The sequence below is a fragment of the Schistocerca serialis genome, chromosome 9 (assembly GCF_023864345.2).
Source record: "Schistocerca serialis cubense isolate TAMUIC-IGC-003099 chromosome 9, iqSchSeri2.2, whole genome shotgun sequence".
Classification (NCBI taxonomy): domain Eukaryota; kingdom Metazoa; phylum Arthropoda; class Insecta; order Orthoptera; family Acrididae; genus Schistocerca; species Schistocerca serialis.
In genome coordinates, this window is record NC_064646.1 from 338,538,942 (window position 1) to 338,561,037 (window position 22,096).

Here is a 22,096-nt window from a genome sequence, read left to right on the forward strand (position 1 = left end):
CAGTTGATCAGTCATTTAGAGGGAATTCGATTGCAGCATATGGAATATTGTTTAAATAATTTGGACAATGTATAGAATGTCGTTTAATTGTTAATGCCTGTGTATGGAATATTGTTTATTTATTTAGTGAGAGAATTTTTCCGGAATTGAATGCAGAGTATGGAATATTGTTAAAACAATTTAGGCAATGTGTGGAATATTGTTTATTTAAACAATTTATAGGATTGAAGGCAGTCTATGGAATATAGCTAATTTATTTATTTAAAAATTTTTTCAAGGAATCGATACCCCTCCTCGCCACCCCCTGCCTCACCACCTCCCCACACTTCTTCACCTCCTCTCCTTGCAAATGACCGCTGTGCGGTGGAGAGGAAGGATCTCATGAAGGGAAATTTAAGCGTATATTGTTTATTTATAAAAAAAATATCAGTTTGCAGGCGTTGGATTTCTCTTGCTCATCATTCTCTGCTGTCTGGAAGGATGCAGGTCTTGTAGAAAGTAATTAAATCGATAGCCTTTCTTTTCATTCCAACTGCGCAGGGAATACTGTCATGGAACACACATCACACGTAATTACACAGTTAAAAATCTTTCGATCGCGAAGCACGCACAGCCCACTGCCCTTGTTCACTGGACCACACAGAAAGCCACTGCACACGCTCACAGGAGTCGGTATGCGCTGGCGGCCCCCGCAGAGCAACGACGCGGCCATCAGCTGCCGAACCCCGCTGCCGAAATACACTCACGTGTCAGTTCGCATGCATGTACATAGACACACAGAAAACTGAGCAAACGCACTGCAAATATGGAACATGTGGGGTGGAGGCAACTGGATGCAATAGAGTAGAGCGCTATACTATGCCTCCTGACAAGAAAAAAAATTAGGGCATTTGCTCTAGGTGTTGTCGACTGTACTACATATCTAAGCAATTTTAGAACACGGGATGAGATGTCATGTCATGACCGCACAGATAGAAGTAACATGAAATCAATAAAGTTACGAAAAATGATGGAAAATACGCATAAATTGAGAGAAAATACACCGAAATGCTGGAAAATTGAGGATGTACTTGCGTATCTTCTGGTTCGCGCAGAAGAATTCTTGTACTTGGGAACGAGTATGCAACAGCAAGAGGAATACGAACATCGGGAACCGGGGAAAGAGTCAGTTTTTTCGTCAAGGCAGCATTTTACTGTATGTCTATTGAGGTAATAGTGATACACTTGAATTGACTGCTGTCTCTGATGCTTTCCAGGAAAAACAGAGAACCATCTGCCTCTAAATTACTTACATCTGCATGAAAGGATGGCAGAGAGTAGATGGAATGGTTAGTTGAGATGGAGTTGTAACTAGGTAGGATTTAATGGTAGACCGATGATGGATTCTAAAATCCTAAAGAGAGAGAGAGAGAGAGAGAGAGGGGGGGGGGGGGGGTAGGTGTCTCTGCAGGTCATTTGAGCATTTTCTTCGATGTTCTGTCAGGATGCATCAGTAGTGTGACATACACTGTATTCGACTCGTATTGTTGTGTACTTAGTTCCATGTAATCAGCGCGTACACAACTTTCCCACTAGAGCTTGCCCTGCTAAGCACAACAGCGCAGGCGCAGCGCTCGTCTGTCTCCGCACTACGAGATGGCGCTGCCTTAGAGATGGACCAAATTCTGCTTCTGCCGATCCGCGTATTAATATGTAACGCAGCCAACGATATTGCTGCTAACGTAGAACCTTTTCTCCTAGCGGATCACACTCGCGCAGTGATACCTGAATGTGTGAGGTCTTATAACGAGTGTGCAGACCTCCGATTAGTCAGTCTGCATTTGTCTGCATTAGTCTGTACCAGTCTGCATTTGTCTGTACCAGTCTATAGTCAAGTTTCAGTCTGCTCCTAATAAGATTACCATGTTCCTGTACATAGCATCCAGAATCAAGTTACGTAATGTCTACGCTTTTTATTATTTTAATAAATGTGTGTGAAAATTAATCAAGTTCTGAAAATTAATCAAGTTCTGTTTAAAGTTGGTCACCATCAATCTGCTACTCTAAGCGTGCAAGTGGCATTTCTATCGTCTGACCTAATGGCAGAAGATAAACACGCCTCGATAAGACCACAAGACATATTGCTGACACTCGCCTACTTCGTTAGAGCGACAAGTCAAATAATCTGATGGTGTGTGTACCGAAGGTCTTACAGTACGCACACCACACGTATACAATGTGTGTTCTGTGTGGGCCTTAGAGCAGTGCCTACTTGTGATCGTTAACAATAAACCTTTTGGTCATCAAATGCCTTTCATCTCTTGTGTGATGAAACGTGACACATTCTTCTAAACGAATGAAGATTTATGCGATGTACTCCATTCTCCTGTCGAATCTTGAATATAAAACCAAGACTTCAGTTTCATATCTAAGATGATTCTAAGCTAGTGATAGGAGTTTGCGAGGCACTGCAATCCCTGTGAATACATCTGCTAGACAGATATCCTGTTTAGAGAGTTAGTGGTGGCACAACGTGTAATTTCACATGGCAAAAACTGCTGCTATGTATTTATCTGTTTCCTTCTAAGAGGTGTTCTCCGTTGCTAATGATCATTTTATACAGGGCTGATGCTGGCATAGTATAATTTCTGAACCATGACTGGATGTGAACAGTGGACGCTATACATCTCTGGAAAGCTACATTGTGCACATACCACACAGAATCGATATTTTAAGGAAGTAATGTTTTCATTTTATAGTTTGTTGCCGTAGTTTATTGTAGAGAAACCTGCAACAAGGATGTATTTCATACGCTGAAAATATATTTCTTACAATGGAATATTAACAGCTTTACATTCCATATGATTAATAGGTCGGAAACTGGAGAAATCTAACATTATAGCCTGTTTTATGTGCGGAACCTTGTAGGCTTAGGAGTGCGTGTGTTTATGGTCTCTCTTACCAATACCTACTAGTTACTGATCCCAGACACTAGAACAATACTTAAGAGTTGACAGCGTGCTTGATTTATGTAAAAATGTTCCAAACTCCATCCATCTGGAGCTCCAACATGCACGAAAACCAGTCGTTTCTTATTCTTCTTAACTGTCTGTTATCACATCACAACAGTTTCAAATCTGTTACTACACACGAGTAAGCGGTGCTACCCTCCTCGACATGGACGCATCTGGAGAAATCTTGTGTACTTAGATGGACGAGGACTCAGCTACCTCCATTCATTCGTGAGACACGGAATGTAGTGGTCATCTTCTGGTCAGCTGCAGATTAAATTGGTAATGGTGCTGCAGGATGGGGTGGTCAAAGACAGTGCAAGGGGGCCTTTCAGTCTCTAATTTTATCCTAAGACTGCGAGAATGTTCTGTGACTTCCATCCGCAAAGAGATAGATCATAAATTATGCACTATGTTCGAGGTGCTAGAAATATGTAGAGGGCTGTCTGGTATTCTTTGATGATGTATGTGTTTGAGAATTAACAATGAATGGACGTACTGCACATCCATTTATGTACATTTGAAATGACACTCACAAAGTAGAGAAGGGGAGGGGGGTTTAGTTATGATACTGAAATTGGGAAACATGCTGTTGCATCATTGGTTGGTGTTGAAATTACTGTAAAATTGCTAAAATTATTCGTACTATCAACTGTGATGCTTATTATTACAGCACATCGACGGTGTCTTTTCCATTCCATCTATCCACTGATACGCTGTTGGTTACCACATAATGATTGACTGACATCGCTTGTTTGAGATGGAGAAAGAATTTTGGTGTAGGGGCAACACCTTCTGGTGATGGCTAGCACTGAAACAGTGATCGCGTACATGACTGCAATATGAGGAATCATTTGAAACAGAATGCAAAGCCTTCAGCTATTCTGTCACTGTGACAGATGAGTTTAAATGTGGAGGTCGTCAATCTCCTTTGGACAGCACTTTGGAAACTCTCCACAATGCCACCAAACTCTTCCAACTGTCTTTTATTTAAAATCATGCAGTGTGTGTGGTGTGTTTGGTAGCAGCAGTAACAAACTGATTTACACTGTGCGACAATTAGTTTGCTGTGAGAAGCAATGGATCAGAACGTGATAATGTCAATTTAGAACCCGACACAGATTTCGAAGTCATGGCAGGAAAAACAAAATGTATGGCAGTGTACAAAGGGTGTTACAGCAGAAAAAAACAATGTTTCACACAGCAACACAGGGTCACAGGGAGGGTATCTTGTGACTTACAGTATAGTTTATGGGATACGATCATCCTCCTACAGTACAGGTGATGCCACTTTACACTGGTCTGTGCAATGGATCAATACCTGTATATTTAATAGAATCGACACATGTGCTCGATGCCAGCATGCAGACGGTATTTGTTTTCAATGTATGGGAGCAGAAAGATGCGGTAAAAATCTTATCAAGTTCTCTATCGGATGAAGTTAGTGGAGATTTATAGTTCGTAATTGAATAACGATGATAGCATGTTGAGGTGACAGACATGAATGGGTCCTGAGGGACGCAGATCTGTTTCAGACTGTAGTACTTGTTTGTTGTTTGGGCACGCACCACAACCCAGTAGCAAAATCCTCATCTTTCTCCCAGTTCCCGTACTGTCTTTTGTACTACCTCAAGTTGCAGGCTTCGTTTGGCACTGACCTTACACATCGTACGCTGTTGGCGGAGCTGTGACAACATGTTCCTGTTTCCACTGAATGGTCAAAACACAGTCCTGTTGCAGTAACTCAGCTTAGCCTGTTTCTACAGGGGTTCCAGAAGGTGGTAGTTACAACTCTCTCCGACTTCTACTCAGTTCCCACTTAAATTGGAACGATCTCATGCACAAAGCTGCAGAAACATCAGCAGTTGCAAGAGGCAGAGGGTCTATCTAAAATTATACTGTAGCTGATAGGTGCAAAAAAGATGACTCGTTTCGGGATATGGAAGTGGCAGAGATACGATTCACTAGTGTCTGTAATCATTAAAGGACTTCTCCACAGGATCTGATGCAGGCATGTGGTTGAATGGAAGACTTGATTCCAAATACCAATCAACATTTCTACCAGAGAGCGTAACACTAGAGATCTGAACAGCTAGTGTACATGACTTAATACTTCAATCAGCATACCATCTACTGTTTGTGATCCTTCTCAATCAATCATTGTCTATAACTCAGTTGATATACCACCGAAAACCTGATGTGACATCAACACAGAATGCATTACAAATACTGGAGAAATATGTAGGGGCAGCATGAGGCAGTTGTAAGTATTGGTTTTATACCATGTTCCTTAGCCGAATCATTTTCTAATTTAGGTAATTTTATTACCAGGTTGCACCGTCAGCGACATGTAACCGCACTGTTGGTTTGATAATATACACTCCGGCGATCATCGTCTATATTCAGTGTCATGGTATTTGTCTGGAAAAACCACTTCCTTTGGAGGTAATGCCATACCTCAATTTACAAAGCTGGTGCAGCTTTTAACATGGATACTTGTGTGCACCTGCAGTGCCAAGACCGCTTGTGACAGTAACATACAGTAGTTGTTGCGATCATGTTTTCTAACATCTGACAGTTCATAAGACGATTATCCTTCTCTTTCTAAGACACAGTGGTACCACTCGCAAGAGAAACTCATGAGACATGTCCATCCATAGTTGATTTTCGCTCAGTATTATTTCATATTGCCAGCAATCAGTTATTGGCGAAATTTTATACTTAGTAGTTTGGTATGCGTGATAGGTTCGCCTTGAGCATCAGGCTTATAAAGTATGTATTTGTGTTCCGACATGTGCAAAGGAAATGACTATGTCCAGTCGTAAGGAAGGTATGGATTTGACGTGGAATACTGTGATAACAAAGGGAAGAATATGTCAAGTCATAAGAATGGTACAGATATTTCTATTGCCACAGCCACAGCTGGGTGTATTTCCTATACTTCGCTGATTGTCGAGTGTCCACAATTGCAACATTTAATTATAAGTATAGCAATAGAATATGTATGTAGCCAGTTTTGTAGGACAATTCTGTCTACGGGACTGGGCCACACTTGCGATGGCCTGTGGTGGGAATGATTCACATTTCCCGTTAACGGCAGCAGCCATCTGAATGGAAAGGCTTGTTGGGATGCTGGAATGTAGCTGACATAACCATGTCGTCTTCTAGATGGCCGAATAGCGATCTAATACTTAGCATGTATTGGATAGCTTTCTTGATCGCATGGAAATTTGAGATGATTCAATATGGACATGTTTTTGCGCTGAACCATTATTCCCTCCCATGTAAATTGTCCGGTTGACTGCTTCTTCACATTTTGCGCCTTTATTTAATTGAGGGAACATCGATTGAGGTGTGTACATCTAAAGGGTGAAAGACGGGTGGAAGACATGTTTTCTGGTTCTCTAGACATGAGAAACACCTTAGTTGAGTTTGTAAATTATGGGGATGATCTGGAATCATCGACATTAGTATTTAGGAGTGGAAGTATGAGTTTTGTCTATTTTTTTCGACTTTTCACGTAAAGGTCTTTGCAGACGGGATAAGTTTCTAGTTACTCAGTCGTTTTCACCACGCTCCACCTCGGGTTTCTAGAGAAATAATTTCCAAAAAAAATGGCTGTAAGCACTATGGGACTCAACATCTATGGTCATCAGTCCCCTAGAACTTAGAACTACTTAAACCTAACTAACCTAAGGACAGCAACAACACCCAGTCATCACGAGGCAGAGAAAATCCCTTACCCCGCCGGGAATCGAACCCGGGAACCCGGGCGTGGGAAACGAGAACGCTACCGCACGACCACGAGCTGCGGACAAATAATTTCCAGTCTATATCTTCGGAATTATACTGTGTGAGCGATACTGCTATGCAAGCGATACTGCTACGTGCTTGATATCGAGAAATATCGTGTAAATGGTATAATGTTCTAGCAAACCACATGAAAGTACATGTGTTCTTGTAATCCTGGAGTCTGGAGAGGGGTGTAGAAAGCAAGCAATCAGGTCAGGATCAGAAACAGTAATGCCTTTGTGCCGAGGGGAAAGGAGCCGAACTTCGTACAACAGTTCTGAGAGTGACTTCAGTGCACTGAGGTGGATGACTTGTGACCGTCGGTGGATGACCGCCTGACCTCATGGGAAATATCTAGTTCTGGGAGAAGTATACCTACAGTGCATGTGCTTATGCTGTCTGTCTTCACAGTGTATGTACAAGTGTCTGGCGGTCGATAGCTGTATGCATCACGCAAAAGGTGCCATTTTATACACTGCAGTATACGAATTGTATGTGTACTACATCGACACGATACGCGGTGATGTATTGCGAGGTTGGAGATTGATTCCATGCTCTAATTTCAAGCTTCTGTCCTCATTGGCGGAGCAGTGTAATTGAGCAAAAGCCTTTCCATATTTGACGATCTGTAGGCCACTTTTTCTGGGTTTAACTGTCAGTGCAATATGGCGATCTGTACAAAATAATTTTGCCGCTGAATGTCTCGTCTGCAGAAAGAAAAACGCGGACAGTGCTTCCACATTGGCAGCACCAGTAATTTGGTGCGTAAATTCAGTAAGAGCCTATCAGAATGCTCCATTCATTAGCAAGACATCCTTTGTACTGTGACATAGGAACCTATACATAGTGGTGACAACATTTGCATTTTGGAGATGTTTGTTGAAAGCAGGACTTAATGATTTCCAGGAAGGGTAACACATGTTGTATGGGGTGCCACATTAGGACAATCAGGAGGAATGCATTTGGCGTTATTCTGGGCTATTCTGTTAGGAAAAGAATTTCCATCCAGACAAGTTGAGGCATCCCGAAAGCCCCTGCAAAAGCGATTGTTAATTATTTCTCCAGCACTTTACTATTTCCAACAGGTACACTTGGCTCTTATTTACATAGACATGTGACGTCAGTATAACATTAAGAACCTTTTAGCTGCAAATGCTACACAAACATCTCGCACTTGTCAATTAGGCCTGCAATGGACCGGCAGGTACGCATGGTGGCTGAGTAAACACATCTGCAGCCGGAGGCGTCTCAGATGCCGCGTTAGGATCGGTAGGGAGAATGCATTCTGTGCTATTCTGTGAAGCATTCCAACACTTTTCTATAGCGCGTTCAGAGGGTAGACTTGGCTCTTATTTACATACGCCTGTGATGTAAGAATAACATTCAGAATCTTTCAGCTGTGTCTGCAAGGCTGAGCCATTATGCAAACATCTTGCTGAGGGTGATATGCTATGTGAACATCTCGCTGGACCACAGGGACGAAGGCTATGTGTCATGGCGCCAGCAACGGTGTCTAGGTAGACACTCGTTTTGACAGGTATTTCTCATGTGTCAAGTATGAAAGAGATGCCGCCACCTGGGAGCAGAACTGACACCCGAGCATGATTCGGCAGCGTGGCTCGGTACCTGACGGCTGCGTCGTCGCTTTGTGGGGGCTGCCAGTGCATACCAACTCCTGAGAGCGTGTGCAGTGGCCTTCTGTGTGGTCCAGTGGAGAGGGAACGTCAGGTGGTGCGTGCTTCACGATCGAAAGATTTTTAACTGTGTAATTATGTGTGATGTGTGTTTCATGACAGTATTCCTTGTGCAGTTGGAATAAAAAGAAAGGCGGTCGATTTAATTACTTCTTACAAGACCTGCATCTTTCCAAACAGCAGAGAATGATGAACAAGAGAAATCTAACCCCCCACAAACTGATTTTATTATAAATAAACAATATGTGCTATAAATAAACAATATATACTTCATGAGTGATTTTATTATAACCAAACAATATATACTATAAATAAAAAATATATAATTCATCAGATCCTTTCTCGCCACTGCACAGCGACCATTTTCAGGGAGAGGAGGGGAGAGTGTATAAGAAGGTTGTGAGGGGGCGAGGGGGGATGGGGTGGTGAGGAGGGGTATCATTCCCTGAATTTTTTAAAAATATATAACTATATTCCATACACTGCCTTGAATCCTATAAATTGTTTAAATAAACAATATGCCACACAGTGCCTAAATTGTTTAAGCAATATTCCATATACACCATGATGTTGTAACCTGTATGTGTCCTAAGATCCGATGATGGTGGCTTTAGTTTCGCCAAAATCAGTAATCATGAAATAAAAATAATTTCTGTGATTTTGGCTACCAGTTTTTTTCTTTTACAAGCATCTAGATCGCTCCCACATAGCACAATGTGCTCCCTACAAAATATTACATTTACTGCTATAAATAATTAAACAATATTCTATACATTGTCTAAATTGTTTTAACAATATTTCATATGCTGCAATCGAATTCCCTCCAAATGACTGTTCAGCTGAGTCTTTTCCCCACCAGTTTCTGGAAGGGAGGGTGGTAGGGGATGGTGGTTTACCAAAAGGGGAGAGGTTAATTAATTGATCAATTTAATTAAGAAGTCAATCAAATTGATAAGAGTGAGAGGGGCTATTCAAATATCTCAGACCTGAAACTGTACCTGTAGCAGCGAGGGGGAGGGGATAGGTTGAAGGTTTACTGAGAGGTTGGGCTAGGGAGATGGGAGGGGGTGGGGAACAATAGGTTAAGGACCTGTCAGTCAATGGAGAACAATTGGTTTGCCCCTGAGTGCATATCTGCCTCTGATGTAGGCAACCCGCAATAACAAGATGCACTGGTAACCCTGTTGCCCTACTGCTTACATTATTTCTGGGGTCCGTTTATATGACACCAACTGTGATGGAACTAGCAGTCACATTTAGATGATTTGAAAAAATTCTAATGATTAGTGTAGCACTACTGCAATCAAGTTTTTTGAAGGACTTATAAGTCTAGGAATTTTAGAAACAAAACCATTGAGGTTTGGAACTTGTAGAAATCTGTTTTGATTATAATCGGAGCAGTTGTGCTAAGTAATGTTTTATGAAGTAGATTTAAATTCTTGAATGGTGAATAATGCATTTCATTACTATGTATTAAAACCGAATACCGGCAGAAATTTCTTTCTCCGTTTGAGGCAATGCTAGATGTTTGTGACATATAACCAGCCAAATCGACTGGTAAAGGAATTCCATTATATGGTTTCTCCAGTTCCAGCTTCAACTGCCGTTTAATCTAATTGATAACGACAATTGTGATTGCCCTACGTTTGAGATGAGGTGCAAACTGAGGATAATAACAATTAAAGAGATCTCTTAGAGTGCTTTATGTACAGACAGCCAGTATGTTACAGAAGCTTCGAAACAGTCAATCTGGTGTGCTTCGATAGTGCAGTTAGCAACAACTCCCTACGTTAAGTAGGAATCCGTATATGAGTGCCCGTCCGCTACACAATTTTAACTCTTCACGCATAATCAACAAAGGATGTACCCACACAAGAGACCAGGAGATTCCCACTACAGTGTGTTACTTAGGAAGTGTCTTTGAGAGTCTACATATAGCAGAGATCTGTCACCAAGCCACTATTAGGATGCTAATCAGGTTTGCTTTAAATACATGATCATTAGTTACCTTTGAGATTGGATGTGGCGAGTTGTTGATAGTCACGAATGCCTGTTAGGCGGCAATGACGCCATTATCTACACCTCACTGAGTTTGAACAAGGACGTGTAATAGGGCTACGAGAAGCTGAACGTTCCTTCTGCCATAATGCAGGAAGACTTGGCAGAAAATTAGATCTTTTCATACCTAGATGAACATGTTTCCCAATGTTGAGAAAAATATATTTATGCAGTACAAGCTATTGGCGTCCCATATATGATCTGTCACCAAGCAGAATAATCATCTGCAAGTGCTCAGATATCGAATAAATCAGTAAGACGGAGGAAATAACATCGTATGTATACCCTGCAAAAGCCATAATGAAGGACAATTTGAATGTTAAATATAATAATGACATTAAATAGTGTATAAAACTAAATGTACTGCACCCGTAGCAGTGAAGTTCTATCTGACACTGGCATTCAGAATATTAATCATGTTTAACATTCATTTTTATTCTCTTAGTCAAGACAACTCTAATAATAAAGGAAATATAAATTCCTTTAGACATTTATCCGGAACAATAATAAGCGACTCACGAGCAATGGTAAGCAGTGTTAATAGGAGGCATGATTATGAGAATGAGTCTGTGAGGCAGGAATGTTGGACCATTATGTGGTAGGGCATCAGACGGGGATCGCAATCTTTTGATGTAAACCGTGCTGCACCACAGTTAGCATCAGGGTACGTTATAGTAAAATTTCACGAGGGTCAACCTCTCTCGAAGTAGGAGGAAATGCTTTGCCATTAGGCCTGTGTTCAGGAGCAGTCTTAGCAGTAGCGCAGATATAGTCACATTTGTTCAACATCTATTTTGAAGAGGTTCTGTACTTATTTGCTTGTTGCAAAGCGTACTACTACATACAGAACGCAGAAACTAGTAGGAGGAGGGAACTCGATAGTCTCCCATCGGATCCCTGACTCAATAACATGGCACACCTCATGACATATACATGAATCTCTCAAAGAGAAAAGTTGAAATAGTAAATGAAGATTACGATAAAAAGAAGAATAGCAAAAATAACAAAGCATAATTAATAATAATAATTCTCGACTAAACTCCGTCCGAACAGGCTTCGGAATGTGAAACGGTGTCGACCGACCGCCATGTCATTCTCATCGAAGTCGTCACTTCATGCGGATATGGAGAGGCATGGGGTCAACACACCACTCTTCCGGGTAGCTCCTCAATTGGGCTCACAAAGGCTGAGTGCATCCCTCTTTCCAGCAGAGCTCGACAGACCTGAACGGTCACTTATCCAGCTGCTAGCAAAGCCCGACAGCACTTAACTTTGGTGATCTGACGGGAACCGGTATTACCACTGCGGCAAGGCCGTTTGCAAATAATAATAATAATAATAATAATAAACACACAAAACAAAAACTTACTTCAACTTAAATTTACAAATGTTAATAATGGTAAAGGAAATGGGATGTTGCCGGTCATGGAATATTTGTACGAACTATCTCAGCATTCGTATGGGACGATTTGAGACTTCATACCATCACAAAGGTAAAGTTGGAATGACACGTGGGAGATGAAGTCCTTTTATTCAGATTTAGTTCTCGTGCAACCGTGACTTTGTAATAGGTATGGTTACATGAGAACTGAAGTTTTTGAGACATGATAGAAGGTGTAACTGCCGAGTTCATTTCTGCATTGACTAATTTAGCCAAAATACTGGACTGGTAGACCTAACCTTCTTAGTCAGGTGACACTCTAATCTTCTGTTTCCATTTCGATTCCACTTTTCTCGTTTACTGCGCGATTGACAGCGAGGTCTTTTTTTCCTAAAGGCCATATCGCCAAGTTCAAAAATGGTTCAAATGGCTCTGAGCACTATGGGACTTAACATCTGAGGTCATCAGTCCCCTAGAACTTAGAACTACTTAAACCTGACTAACCTAAGGACATCACACACATCCATGCCCCAGGCAGTATTCGAACCTGCGACCGTAGCGGTCTCGCGGTTCCAAACTGAAACGCCTAGAACCGCTCGGCCACAACGGCCGGCATATCGCCAAGTGGATGAGTTAAACGATACTGTACATCGTTCAACCATTTGGCAGCTGAATGGGTGACTAGCACTATCGTGTTAATTGTGTTATCTGTTTCTGCGTAAAATTCATACGATGTAACTTAGAGATCTATTAAGCCTTCTTCAGGCGTACGTCGAAAACTACCTGAAATCTGCCGTCCTGGTGGCTGATGAGTGCAAATTCTGTCACATATTTCCTCCCCAGTATAAATCGAAACACGTGGTGGTGACTGAAACTGGTATCGGAACAAAACAGTGGGCTAATCGGACGACACTTTTGAAACGGCGTGGATAAAAATAATCGCTTGCATCCGATAAATATGGCACCTAATTTACGTACAGCAGTTTGACACACGGATCGCTTTGTGGCATAAATTTTGCGTGAGTCTATAAGGATGTTTATATAGGCTGCAGTGGCCACAAACGCAGAATAATAAAAACACTCGTGTTTGGTAATCTTCATTGCCATACGGAATTCTGCAGAGACGTTTCATAATGTTCTCATAACGTTTATTCCACAGTTTGGTTTCGTGAGCCCTAGAGAACAGGTGACAAATGAATGCAGCGGAAAGAGGACGAGACTCACTAGCACGGCGACGGACTGCGCAAAAAAGACACTATGACAGTGCATGATCTCCCTCTCTCTCTCTCTCTCTCTCTCTCTCTCTCTCTCTCTCTCTCTCTCTCACGCACACACACATACACACACACACACACACACACACACACACACACACACACACACACACACACAATTCTCGTAAAGCAATATATAGGGTGTAACTAAATACTCTTAACAGACTTTGAGGACGGGTTCCTAAACACTGGTTCTAAAATACATATGACCATTTGTTCTTCCTCGCTGCTGTGAAATACATCTCTTCTATTGAACGAGTGCTCATAGCTCCAAAGGTATGCATTTTAGTGTCCATGTTAACAGCATTTTTTTGTTTTGGTCCATACTACCTACTCTCAAAATATGGAAAGGAAAGAGGTTGCTGTAGAAGCGAAGTGCTTCACAGTATCGATTAGGCAATTGCTCATAGCTCTTAAGGTACGTATTTTACAGTCCATTTGTACTAGACACTTTTTTTTTGCTTTAATCTAAGGAAGCTGTCCTCAAATTCTTTAAGGGAAGTTTAGACACACTCGTTATATAGACTAAGAGGACTGTGAAATTGTCTAGCGTTCAAGTAAGTTCGAAAGTCCTCCAGGGAAACGGCGACATCATCTCGAAAATCTTAGTATACAAGGCCCTTTGCACAGCTCTCGCTCGTGGCGGGATATAACTCGTCGTTCCATGTATTGTTGGCTTTTATTATTAAGTTTCTTTTGTAGAAACATGTAGAATAGCCCTAAATAGTTAAGTATAAGAGTAAATTTTTATGTCTTGGTTCTTATGGATCAAGAGTCTAGGTTCCAGTCTAGGAAAAGGTCCCAGTGATGCCTGCAATGACAGGATGGCAGAGTATCATCTATGACATGGAAAAGAACCGCGATGTTTCATAAAACAGCCAGCATTTGCACTTTAATCAGGCACCTACAACTGGTGCATAACTACAACTTAATATTTTCTTCCTTTAAAAAATAGATGTACAGATTCAGCTACCTGATGTGTGGAATTAAATGGGTGGTGTGTACAAATGATGGCGGTGGTTTGAGATGTAAATGACTGCAGCGCACAAGAAGATGGCGCAGGCATCAAAACTGGTGAGGTGGTGAGCCGGAACAGTGGGGGTAGGGCCACGCGGGGTCCTGCGGGAAAGCCCGCCAGGGATCGATGCGCGGACCGCCGTACCTGGCACCGGCGGCGGGCACGCCTAACGGATTCTGGTCGGCCGCTTATCCTGCCGGCTCTGGCGAGGAGACACTTGCACACACTTCCCTCCATAGGTTAGGCCCTAGGTACTTAACAACAGTTTTAATTTCTTTCTAAGGCAGATTTCTTGTTTAGTGCTATCCAAGTTTTCCTAGACTAATAGTTGGCACAGTTGTCAAACACAGCATTAGTTCTACGTTGGTGGGGGAGCTACTGGCTGTAGGTTCCTGCCAAATCACTTCATCCAAATAGCTAGATGTTAAATCTAAGACAGAGCGGAACTAACAACATTATCTTCCCGGAGGAGTAGTTCGTGTCTCTAGCATTAATCTGTATTGAAACATTCCAAGACTAATTTATGCTCTATGTTGTTTTGCCGGAGCTGTTGGTGTTGTTGTGGTATTCAGTAGGAACGACTGACTTCTTGCAGCTCCCCAAGCTAGTCTATCCTGTGGAAGCCTCTTCATCAATGTGTAGCTACTGTAACTTACATTCATTTCAAACTGTTTAACTGCAATCATGGCGTGGCTCCTCTTATGTATTTTTTCCACTTCCCCTCTCCCCACACTTCCATCCACTTCAAAGTTGATAACTCGTCAATGCCTCAGGATGCGTTCTTTCAACCGATCTTTTTAGTCACGCTGTGTCATAAATTTCTTTTCTCCCATAACCAATTTAGAAACTCATTATTAGTTATCGTTCATCTAGTCTTCAACATTCTTCCGTAACATTACATTTCAAAAGCTTTAATTCTTTTCTTGTCTCAACTGTGCATCGTCCACGTTTCACATCTGTGTAAGTCCAAAGATCAGATGCCTACCTATAGACAAGACTTTCTAGATCTTAAATTCATATTCGATGTTAACAAAATTGCCTTTTTCAGAAACGTTTTTCTTATTGTTGCCAGTATGCACGTGGTATCCTCTAGCGCAGCCTTAGTTATTTTCTTGTCCAAATAGCTTACATTTTCAAATTCTTTCATCCACTAAAGAGAGGGTATCGCTTACGTCGAAACCTATATGAAGCATACACTTTTAATAAATAATGTTCGGTGCAGTGCAGTTCCTGTCGAGAGATTAGGCGTCGAAGTCTTATGTTTGATGTTAACCTTCTCCGCAGTGTCTTAAGTAGTTATTTGTCTTGTTGGCAAATCGACCTGTTTGTTGCTTCTCGGAAATGGAGGCGCGTGAGCACTTGTCACTGTACTAAATTCCAGTGACCTCCGAAGTACATGAAAGTCTTCTTTCATTTAATGACGCGACTGGCTGGGTCCAGAAAATATCATTTAAATCTCACTTATTCGATGGTACTGGCGTGGTACTTCAATGGGTCACTCATTCGATTTTAATTGCTGCCACTATTGTATGCCGCTGAGGATTTCTTCAAGGTGCTTAAATCTCTGGTCAGACGGTTCAATCATCACACAAACGTCGAAATCGCAGGTACTGAGAAATTAATCGCGAAATAGAAACTCAACCATAATCGTTCAATAGTGGAAAAGTGTCTGGACCAGATGAGATTCCTGTGAGATCCTAAAGCGATTACGCGAAAAAACTTGGTCCCCTTCTGACAGTTTATCGTAGATTGGAAAAAATTTACGTAATTGTAGGTCTACATCTCTTACACTGATCTTTTGTAGAGTTTGGAACATCTTTTATGCTCATGCGTTATGACAGTTCTTGGAATACCGTGAAATAGGAGTTTGTGAAACTCAGCTAGCTTTTTTTTCCATGAGCGCTATAGAAAAAGGCACCCAAGTTGACGCCGTGTTCTTTAGTTTCCGGAACACGGTCGATACGGGCTCTCACTGTTGTGTAGAGAACCATATACTAACTTCAGACACTTTTCAGTGCTTTCATGTTCAAATTATTTTATTTTAAAATTTATGTTTGTCTTTCTCGTGTATGCTGACATAGTCATAGAAGGTTAACCGACATATATATATTTTGTGCTGAATTTACATGTATCTGAAGGGGAGCACAGTGTTTGTGATCTTGCTTTTCAATGTCACAACAAACCAGCTCGAGTATGTAAGAAGCGTTTTTCTCTTCATCTCAGATTTTCATAAAGCCCGTCCGGTTATTCTAGTAACTGAAGAAAGAGTGTACAGTACTCGCCATGTTTTATTAGAGACGATATAAATCATTCACATGCATTCAGCGTCATTATAATAGCAAAACCCGGAATACAGCACTCGTTTCCAAGCACAGAGGCGTCATGGCGCCCATACCGCCGAACGGGGTTAGAATAGTTTCTAACCTCCTTGATCTCGTCAAAAACTGACAAAGGAGATGGGACACCTGTGACCAAAGTGTCGGGTGATGTTATTGGGTGACCTCTGGCAACGTCTGGTTCCGTTGTCGGTGCCACTGCTACCGCAGCGTTAAAGGGACGGAATCAGTAGACGTAAGAGTAATTTCGGGTGTACCCAAAGGGATCATCGCAGGACATATATAAATCATGTCGTGGATGTCGTCAGGAACTCCATGAGACTGTTCACAGACGACTTTGTAGTCTGTATGAAGGTTGCAACAGCGGAAGACGGTAGCGAAAAGCAAGAAGACCTACGGAGTGTCGATAATTGGTAATAAATAAATGTAAGATATTGCCCATAAATAAGCAGAGAGATCCGTTACTGGAAAAGCAGATTCCAACCGAGATGTATTGTAAGATTCTTAAGGAAATGTAATCAGTCTACGAAAGAAATGGCTCACAAAATACTTGTAACCGGATTCTGGGACATCGCTCATCATTCTGGAACCTTTACTATGTTAGATTAATAGAAGAGACAGAGAGCGGAGCCAACGAAAAGGGGCACATTTAGTCGAGGAAGATACGACTCGCGAAATAGCCACGACAAGAAAAATAGGGAAATTAGTGCTAATACGGTAGTTTATCGACAGTCGTTCTTCCCACGGGGCATTGTCGAATTGAACAGGGAAGGGGGGATCATTTAGTAATACCAAAAGCACACTCCGCCATACACCAGACCACGTCTTGTGGGGTATAGGTGCAGTTGAAGTAGTACGAAAAACAGGAGTTGGCATTGGTCCTAATCTGGCCCTTATGCAAGCAGTTATTCGGCTTGTCATTGATTGGTAGAATTGTTGGATATCCTCCTGAGAGTGATCGAGCCAAATTTCGTGCAATTAGCGCCTTAGATCGTCAGAATTCCAAGATGGTTGTAGACAGCCGCCCAAAATAGTGCAAATGTTCTCAATTGGCGATAGATCTGGCGATCCTGCTGCGTTTGACAAGCACGAAGACAAGCAGCAGAAACTTTCTCCCCGTGCGAGCGGGCATTATTTTGCTGAAATTTAAGACCAGGATGTTTTGCTATGAAGGACAATAAAATCCCGGATGTACGAGTGTTACTGAAAAAGAAATGAACGCTATTTTTTTTTAAATCCATCTTTTATTCTACATGTTTGAAAATTTACAGAGTGTAGATTCATCCTTTAGGAACAATATTTTCATATCTCCTCATAATTTCCATCCCTCTCAACTGCCTTACGCCATCTTGGAACCAGCGCCTGTATACCCGCACTGTAAAATTCTGGACCAACCTGTTGGAGCCACTGTTTGGCAGCGTGCACAAGGAAGTCATCATCTTGAAACCTTGTTCCACGAAGAGAGTCTTTCAGTTTCCCAAAGAGATGATAGTCACATGGAGCCAGGTCAGGACTGTAAGGCGCGTGTTTCAGTGTTGTCCATCCGAGTTTTGTGATCGCTTCCATGGTTTTTTGACTGACATGTGGCCGTGCATTGTCGTGCAACAGCAAAACATCGTGCTCTTGCCGATGTGGTCGAACACGACTCAGTTGAGCTTGAAGTTTCTTCAGTGTCGTCACATATGCATCAGAATTTATGGTGGCTCGACTTGGCATGATGTCCACAAGCAAGAGTCCTTCGGAATCGAATAACACCCTAGCCATAACTTTTCCAGCAGAAGGTGTGGCTTTGAATTTTTTTTTCATGGGTGAATTTGCATGATGCCACTCCATTGATTGCCTCTTCGTCTCTGGTGAAAAATGATGGAGCCATGTTTCATCGCCTGTCACAATTCTTCCAAGAAATTCATCTCCACCATTCTCGTACTGTTCCAAAAGTTCGCTGCATACCGTTTTTCTTGTTTCTTTATGAGCCACTGTCAACATCATGGGAACCTACCTGGCACAAACCTTTTTTAACGATCAACGCTTTCAGTATTCTGCAAACACTTCCTTCCCCTATCCCAACGTAGCGTGACAGTTCGTTCACTTTGATGCGTCTGTCAGCAGTCACCAATTCGTTAACTCTCTGCACATTGTCTGGATTGTGTGCAGTACGCGACGTGCCGCTGCGAGGACAATCCTCAATATTGCCGTGCCAGCTTTCATCACATAACCTGATTGCCCACAGACTAACTGTACTGCGATCGACAGCAGCATCTCCATACACCTTTTTCAACCTCTTGTGGATGTTTCCCACTGTCTCGTTTTCATAGCACAGGAATTCTATGATAGAACGTTGCTTCTGACGAACATCAAATGTAGCAGCCATCTTGAAGACATGCTGTGACGACGCCACTCGCGGGAACAGGTTGAACTAAGTTTGAAAACAAGCGGTAAGGATGTATCTACACACTGTAAAACTTTCACACATGCAGAATGAAAACTGTGTTTTTACAAAAATAGTGTGCATTTCTTTTGGAGTGACCCTCGTACAATATCGACGACGTACCACTATGCTGGAAGGGTGCCGCGGATGACAATCAAAGGGGTCATGCTGTGAAAAGAAATGGTATTCCTGTTTGTCGGGCGGTATGGCGGCGGACAGTCAAGTTGGTATCCCATGTCTCGCAGGCCATCAGAGCTCTCTTCGAAGCGGGATTCATCACTGAAGACAATTCTATTCCAGTCACAGAGATTCCAGGCCGAATTTGTTAATATACAAATGAACGCTAAGTCAGCTCAAAAAAAGTTTTGCGCCACGTGTATATCAACGAAGTTGTGTGGCCTACATTCAAAGGGAGATGCGAATGAAAGAATAAGCCATACGAAACAAAACAATTACACTGCCCTGAATTAAAACAAAGCGAGACTAAAATAAAGGCTGTCTGTTCGAAACTGCTAGTGTGCTCCCATGTGAGAAATAGAAATCTGATTTCGGATAATATTTAACAAAACATGCAACTTAACATGTTTGGTTCAACTTTGGCATACTGTCCGTAAAGTGCTCGAGACGTTGCTACTCAACTCTGTCCGAATCTGCCGAGACAGTTCTCTTGAGATTATACAGTAATAATAATAATAATAATAATAGCATGTGCCTCAACGCCATGGTGGAATCTTTCCAAATGGACACCACTTTGACTGCTTGCCTATCTAGCCCAGTAATACAAGCGGGGAAGGGAGACCTACTGTTTAGCGTCGAATACGAACACCGTGTTGTTGCTGGTGGATTTTCAAATCACCGAAAGGTGAAAACTAGCTGAAAGGCAGACTGAATATTTCCTTAGTCCGATCATGATTCGATCCCGCCACCATCTTTCCTCCAGGTGCGCGCATCGCGGGTAGACCACCAGACCCAATGTAGATCAGACACCGTGTAAGGAGTGTTTTTGCGCTGTATTGCGAGTTTCAACTGCTCTCAGGCACACCCGATCGGCTCATGTCAGCATACACCACAGGCTATTCCTTTCTGTTGATTCCTGCCTTCTGGAGCAAAGTGTTGATGTCGTGTGTTTCGTCGTCTTCATAGACGGACCCATCATCGGTAGCTTGATTGTACGGCTTGGACAGTAGGTTGGAGGAGTCTACTTCGATAATGCATGACCCTCAAATTCCCCTGGAAAGCGTCGAGTGGCATCCGACAACGCTACTTGTTAGTGGTCCAAAACATGATTTACCCGCTTCCCTGCTGACCTGTAGGACTGCATGCCTGATATGTGCGTTTTTAACTGGACGAATTCACGCTCTTCTGCTGGCCACCAGCCATCAGAAAAATCCTGCACTCGCAGCTACAGAGAAACGAACGTCTATGGTCCAGGTTTGCTCCCAAGTCTTCTCTTGCTCACACTCTTTACGCACCATGGTTCTGGAAAGTTTTTGCTGTACTGGACGCCTCAAGTCTAAATTGATCGTGTAGAGCCGGTTGTGTACTGTCTGACAGCTCTCCCAGGTGCCTGCAAAACGGCAGCCCTCAGCTCTGTTACATTGTCTTGGGTGACACTTACGGGATAGCGGCATTGTTGGCTGCAGTCGACAACTACACAGCAGATTTTCACTGGTTGTTGCCGTTGATAGTGGCTGGATGTTCAAATCAGTCCGCTGTAGTGTACGCCAGTTTGGTGCGCTGACAACCCTTCTTGCCGTTCAGGACAATGAGCGCACCGTCTAACCTCCTAATGAATTTTCGAAGATGAACAGCGTATATAAGCCACATTGTCTCGTTCGCTATTGGTGAGAAAAGAGCGTCGTTTTGTAATATACTGAGATTGTAGGTTTTCTTTTACATCCACCTGGCAGGTGTCTATACGTAGCTTTTTTCCTGTGGTCAGAAGGCTATTGCGAAAAAGGTTGCAGATCAAAACACACGTTTTATGTTATCAGGGTGTTGTACACTTTTATGAAGCATTGTATTCACCAATGAGTAAACTACAGGAGTAGTAGGTTGTAGATGCTGTCACTGCGTGACTTCCGTCTCTGAGGACCGAGGGAGGACAGTAGCCCCTGGAGCAGTCGGGACCAGACTGCGGGACCGCGGCGCAGCACGGCGCGTCGCCCACACCGCCCACGCGGCGTGTTGACCTCGCCTGGCGGCGGCGGCGGCAGCCGTCTAGACGCTATTGATCCCGCCGGCGTCTCGCCACGCCGCCCGGGCCTTCCGAGAGAGAGGCCCTCGTCTGTTGCTCTGTAGGCGCTGCCCACGCTGACGCTAAGCGCTGAGTAGCTTACAGAACATTGTACTCGCACCTCCCGCCAGTCGCGCCAAACCTGTTTTACTGCGCTCGTATAAACTTCAGCTTAGTTCGAAAGTGAGGTTTGTCAAACTCCTTTCCTGCTGATCTCCGTCGTCTCGTGGTAGCGTCGCTGCCTCGTGATGCATGGTCGGGAATTAGAGTCGTTTACTGGAGAGTGACCTTAGTGTGTGTGTGTTCTGTGACTGCAAAATTTTAACGTACCTGTTGTTATAGCAAAATAAATAAGATACATTGAAACGCATGCTCACACAAAAAAGTAACTCGGTCTTGAGATAAAAATTGTTATAAGCTACTAAAAAAAATTCTTTCGTTTACCCAATGTTGCCGCTATGCTGCCACCGTCTCATTTGGATTTCTGCTAAGCCACACTGAAACACGATGAGACGACAGCTAACTACAGCCCTTGCCCTTACATCCTTCTGTCGCCGTCACCTGGCTAGCCTTGCTATTGACCACGGGGCATGACCAACAGTTTTTCTTAAGTGTTCTTAAGTGTTCTCAGTCCTTATCACTAGTAGAACGTCAAAGAAAACTCCATTTTCTGTCCATAGTAACCCCATAATTTGTTGTATTCGCCACGAAATAAAGAAATATAGTACAAAATCATGTATTCCGTTGTGATTGGAATAGTAATACTACCGCCCCCTACTGTGCCCTAAAAGCTCGGGCAGTCGGTTGTAAATTCTTCGCCATAGCATTTCAGGCCGATAGTCTCGATAGTGGAAGGCGGCCAACATTGTTCCTTCTTATAGGGAATCCC

The 22,096-nt window shown here is 42.7% G+C and overlaps 1 protein-coding gene across 1 annotated transcript in view; it reads left to right on the plus strand.

Moving 5' to 3' along the window:
• The first annotated feature begins 674 nt into the window (after nt 1–674).
• The window catches only part of LOC126419604 (uncharacterized), a 1,338,018-nt gene continuing 1,316,596 nt past the window's right edge, over nt 675–22,096 (plus strand). Inside the window, exon 1 of the mRNA XM_050086792.1 lies at nt 675–764. Within this exon, the coding sequence (XP_049942749.1) occupies nt 675–764 (90 nt within the window). The remainder of the gene's footprint in view (nt 765–22,096) is intronic.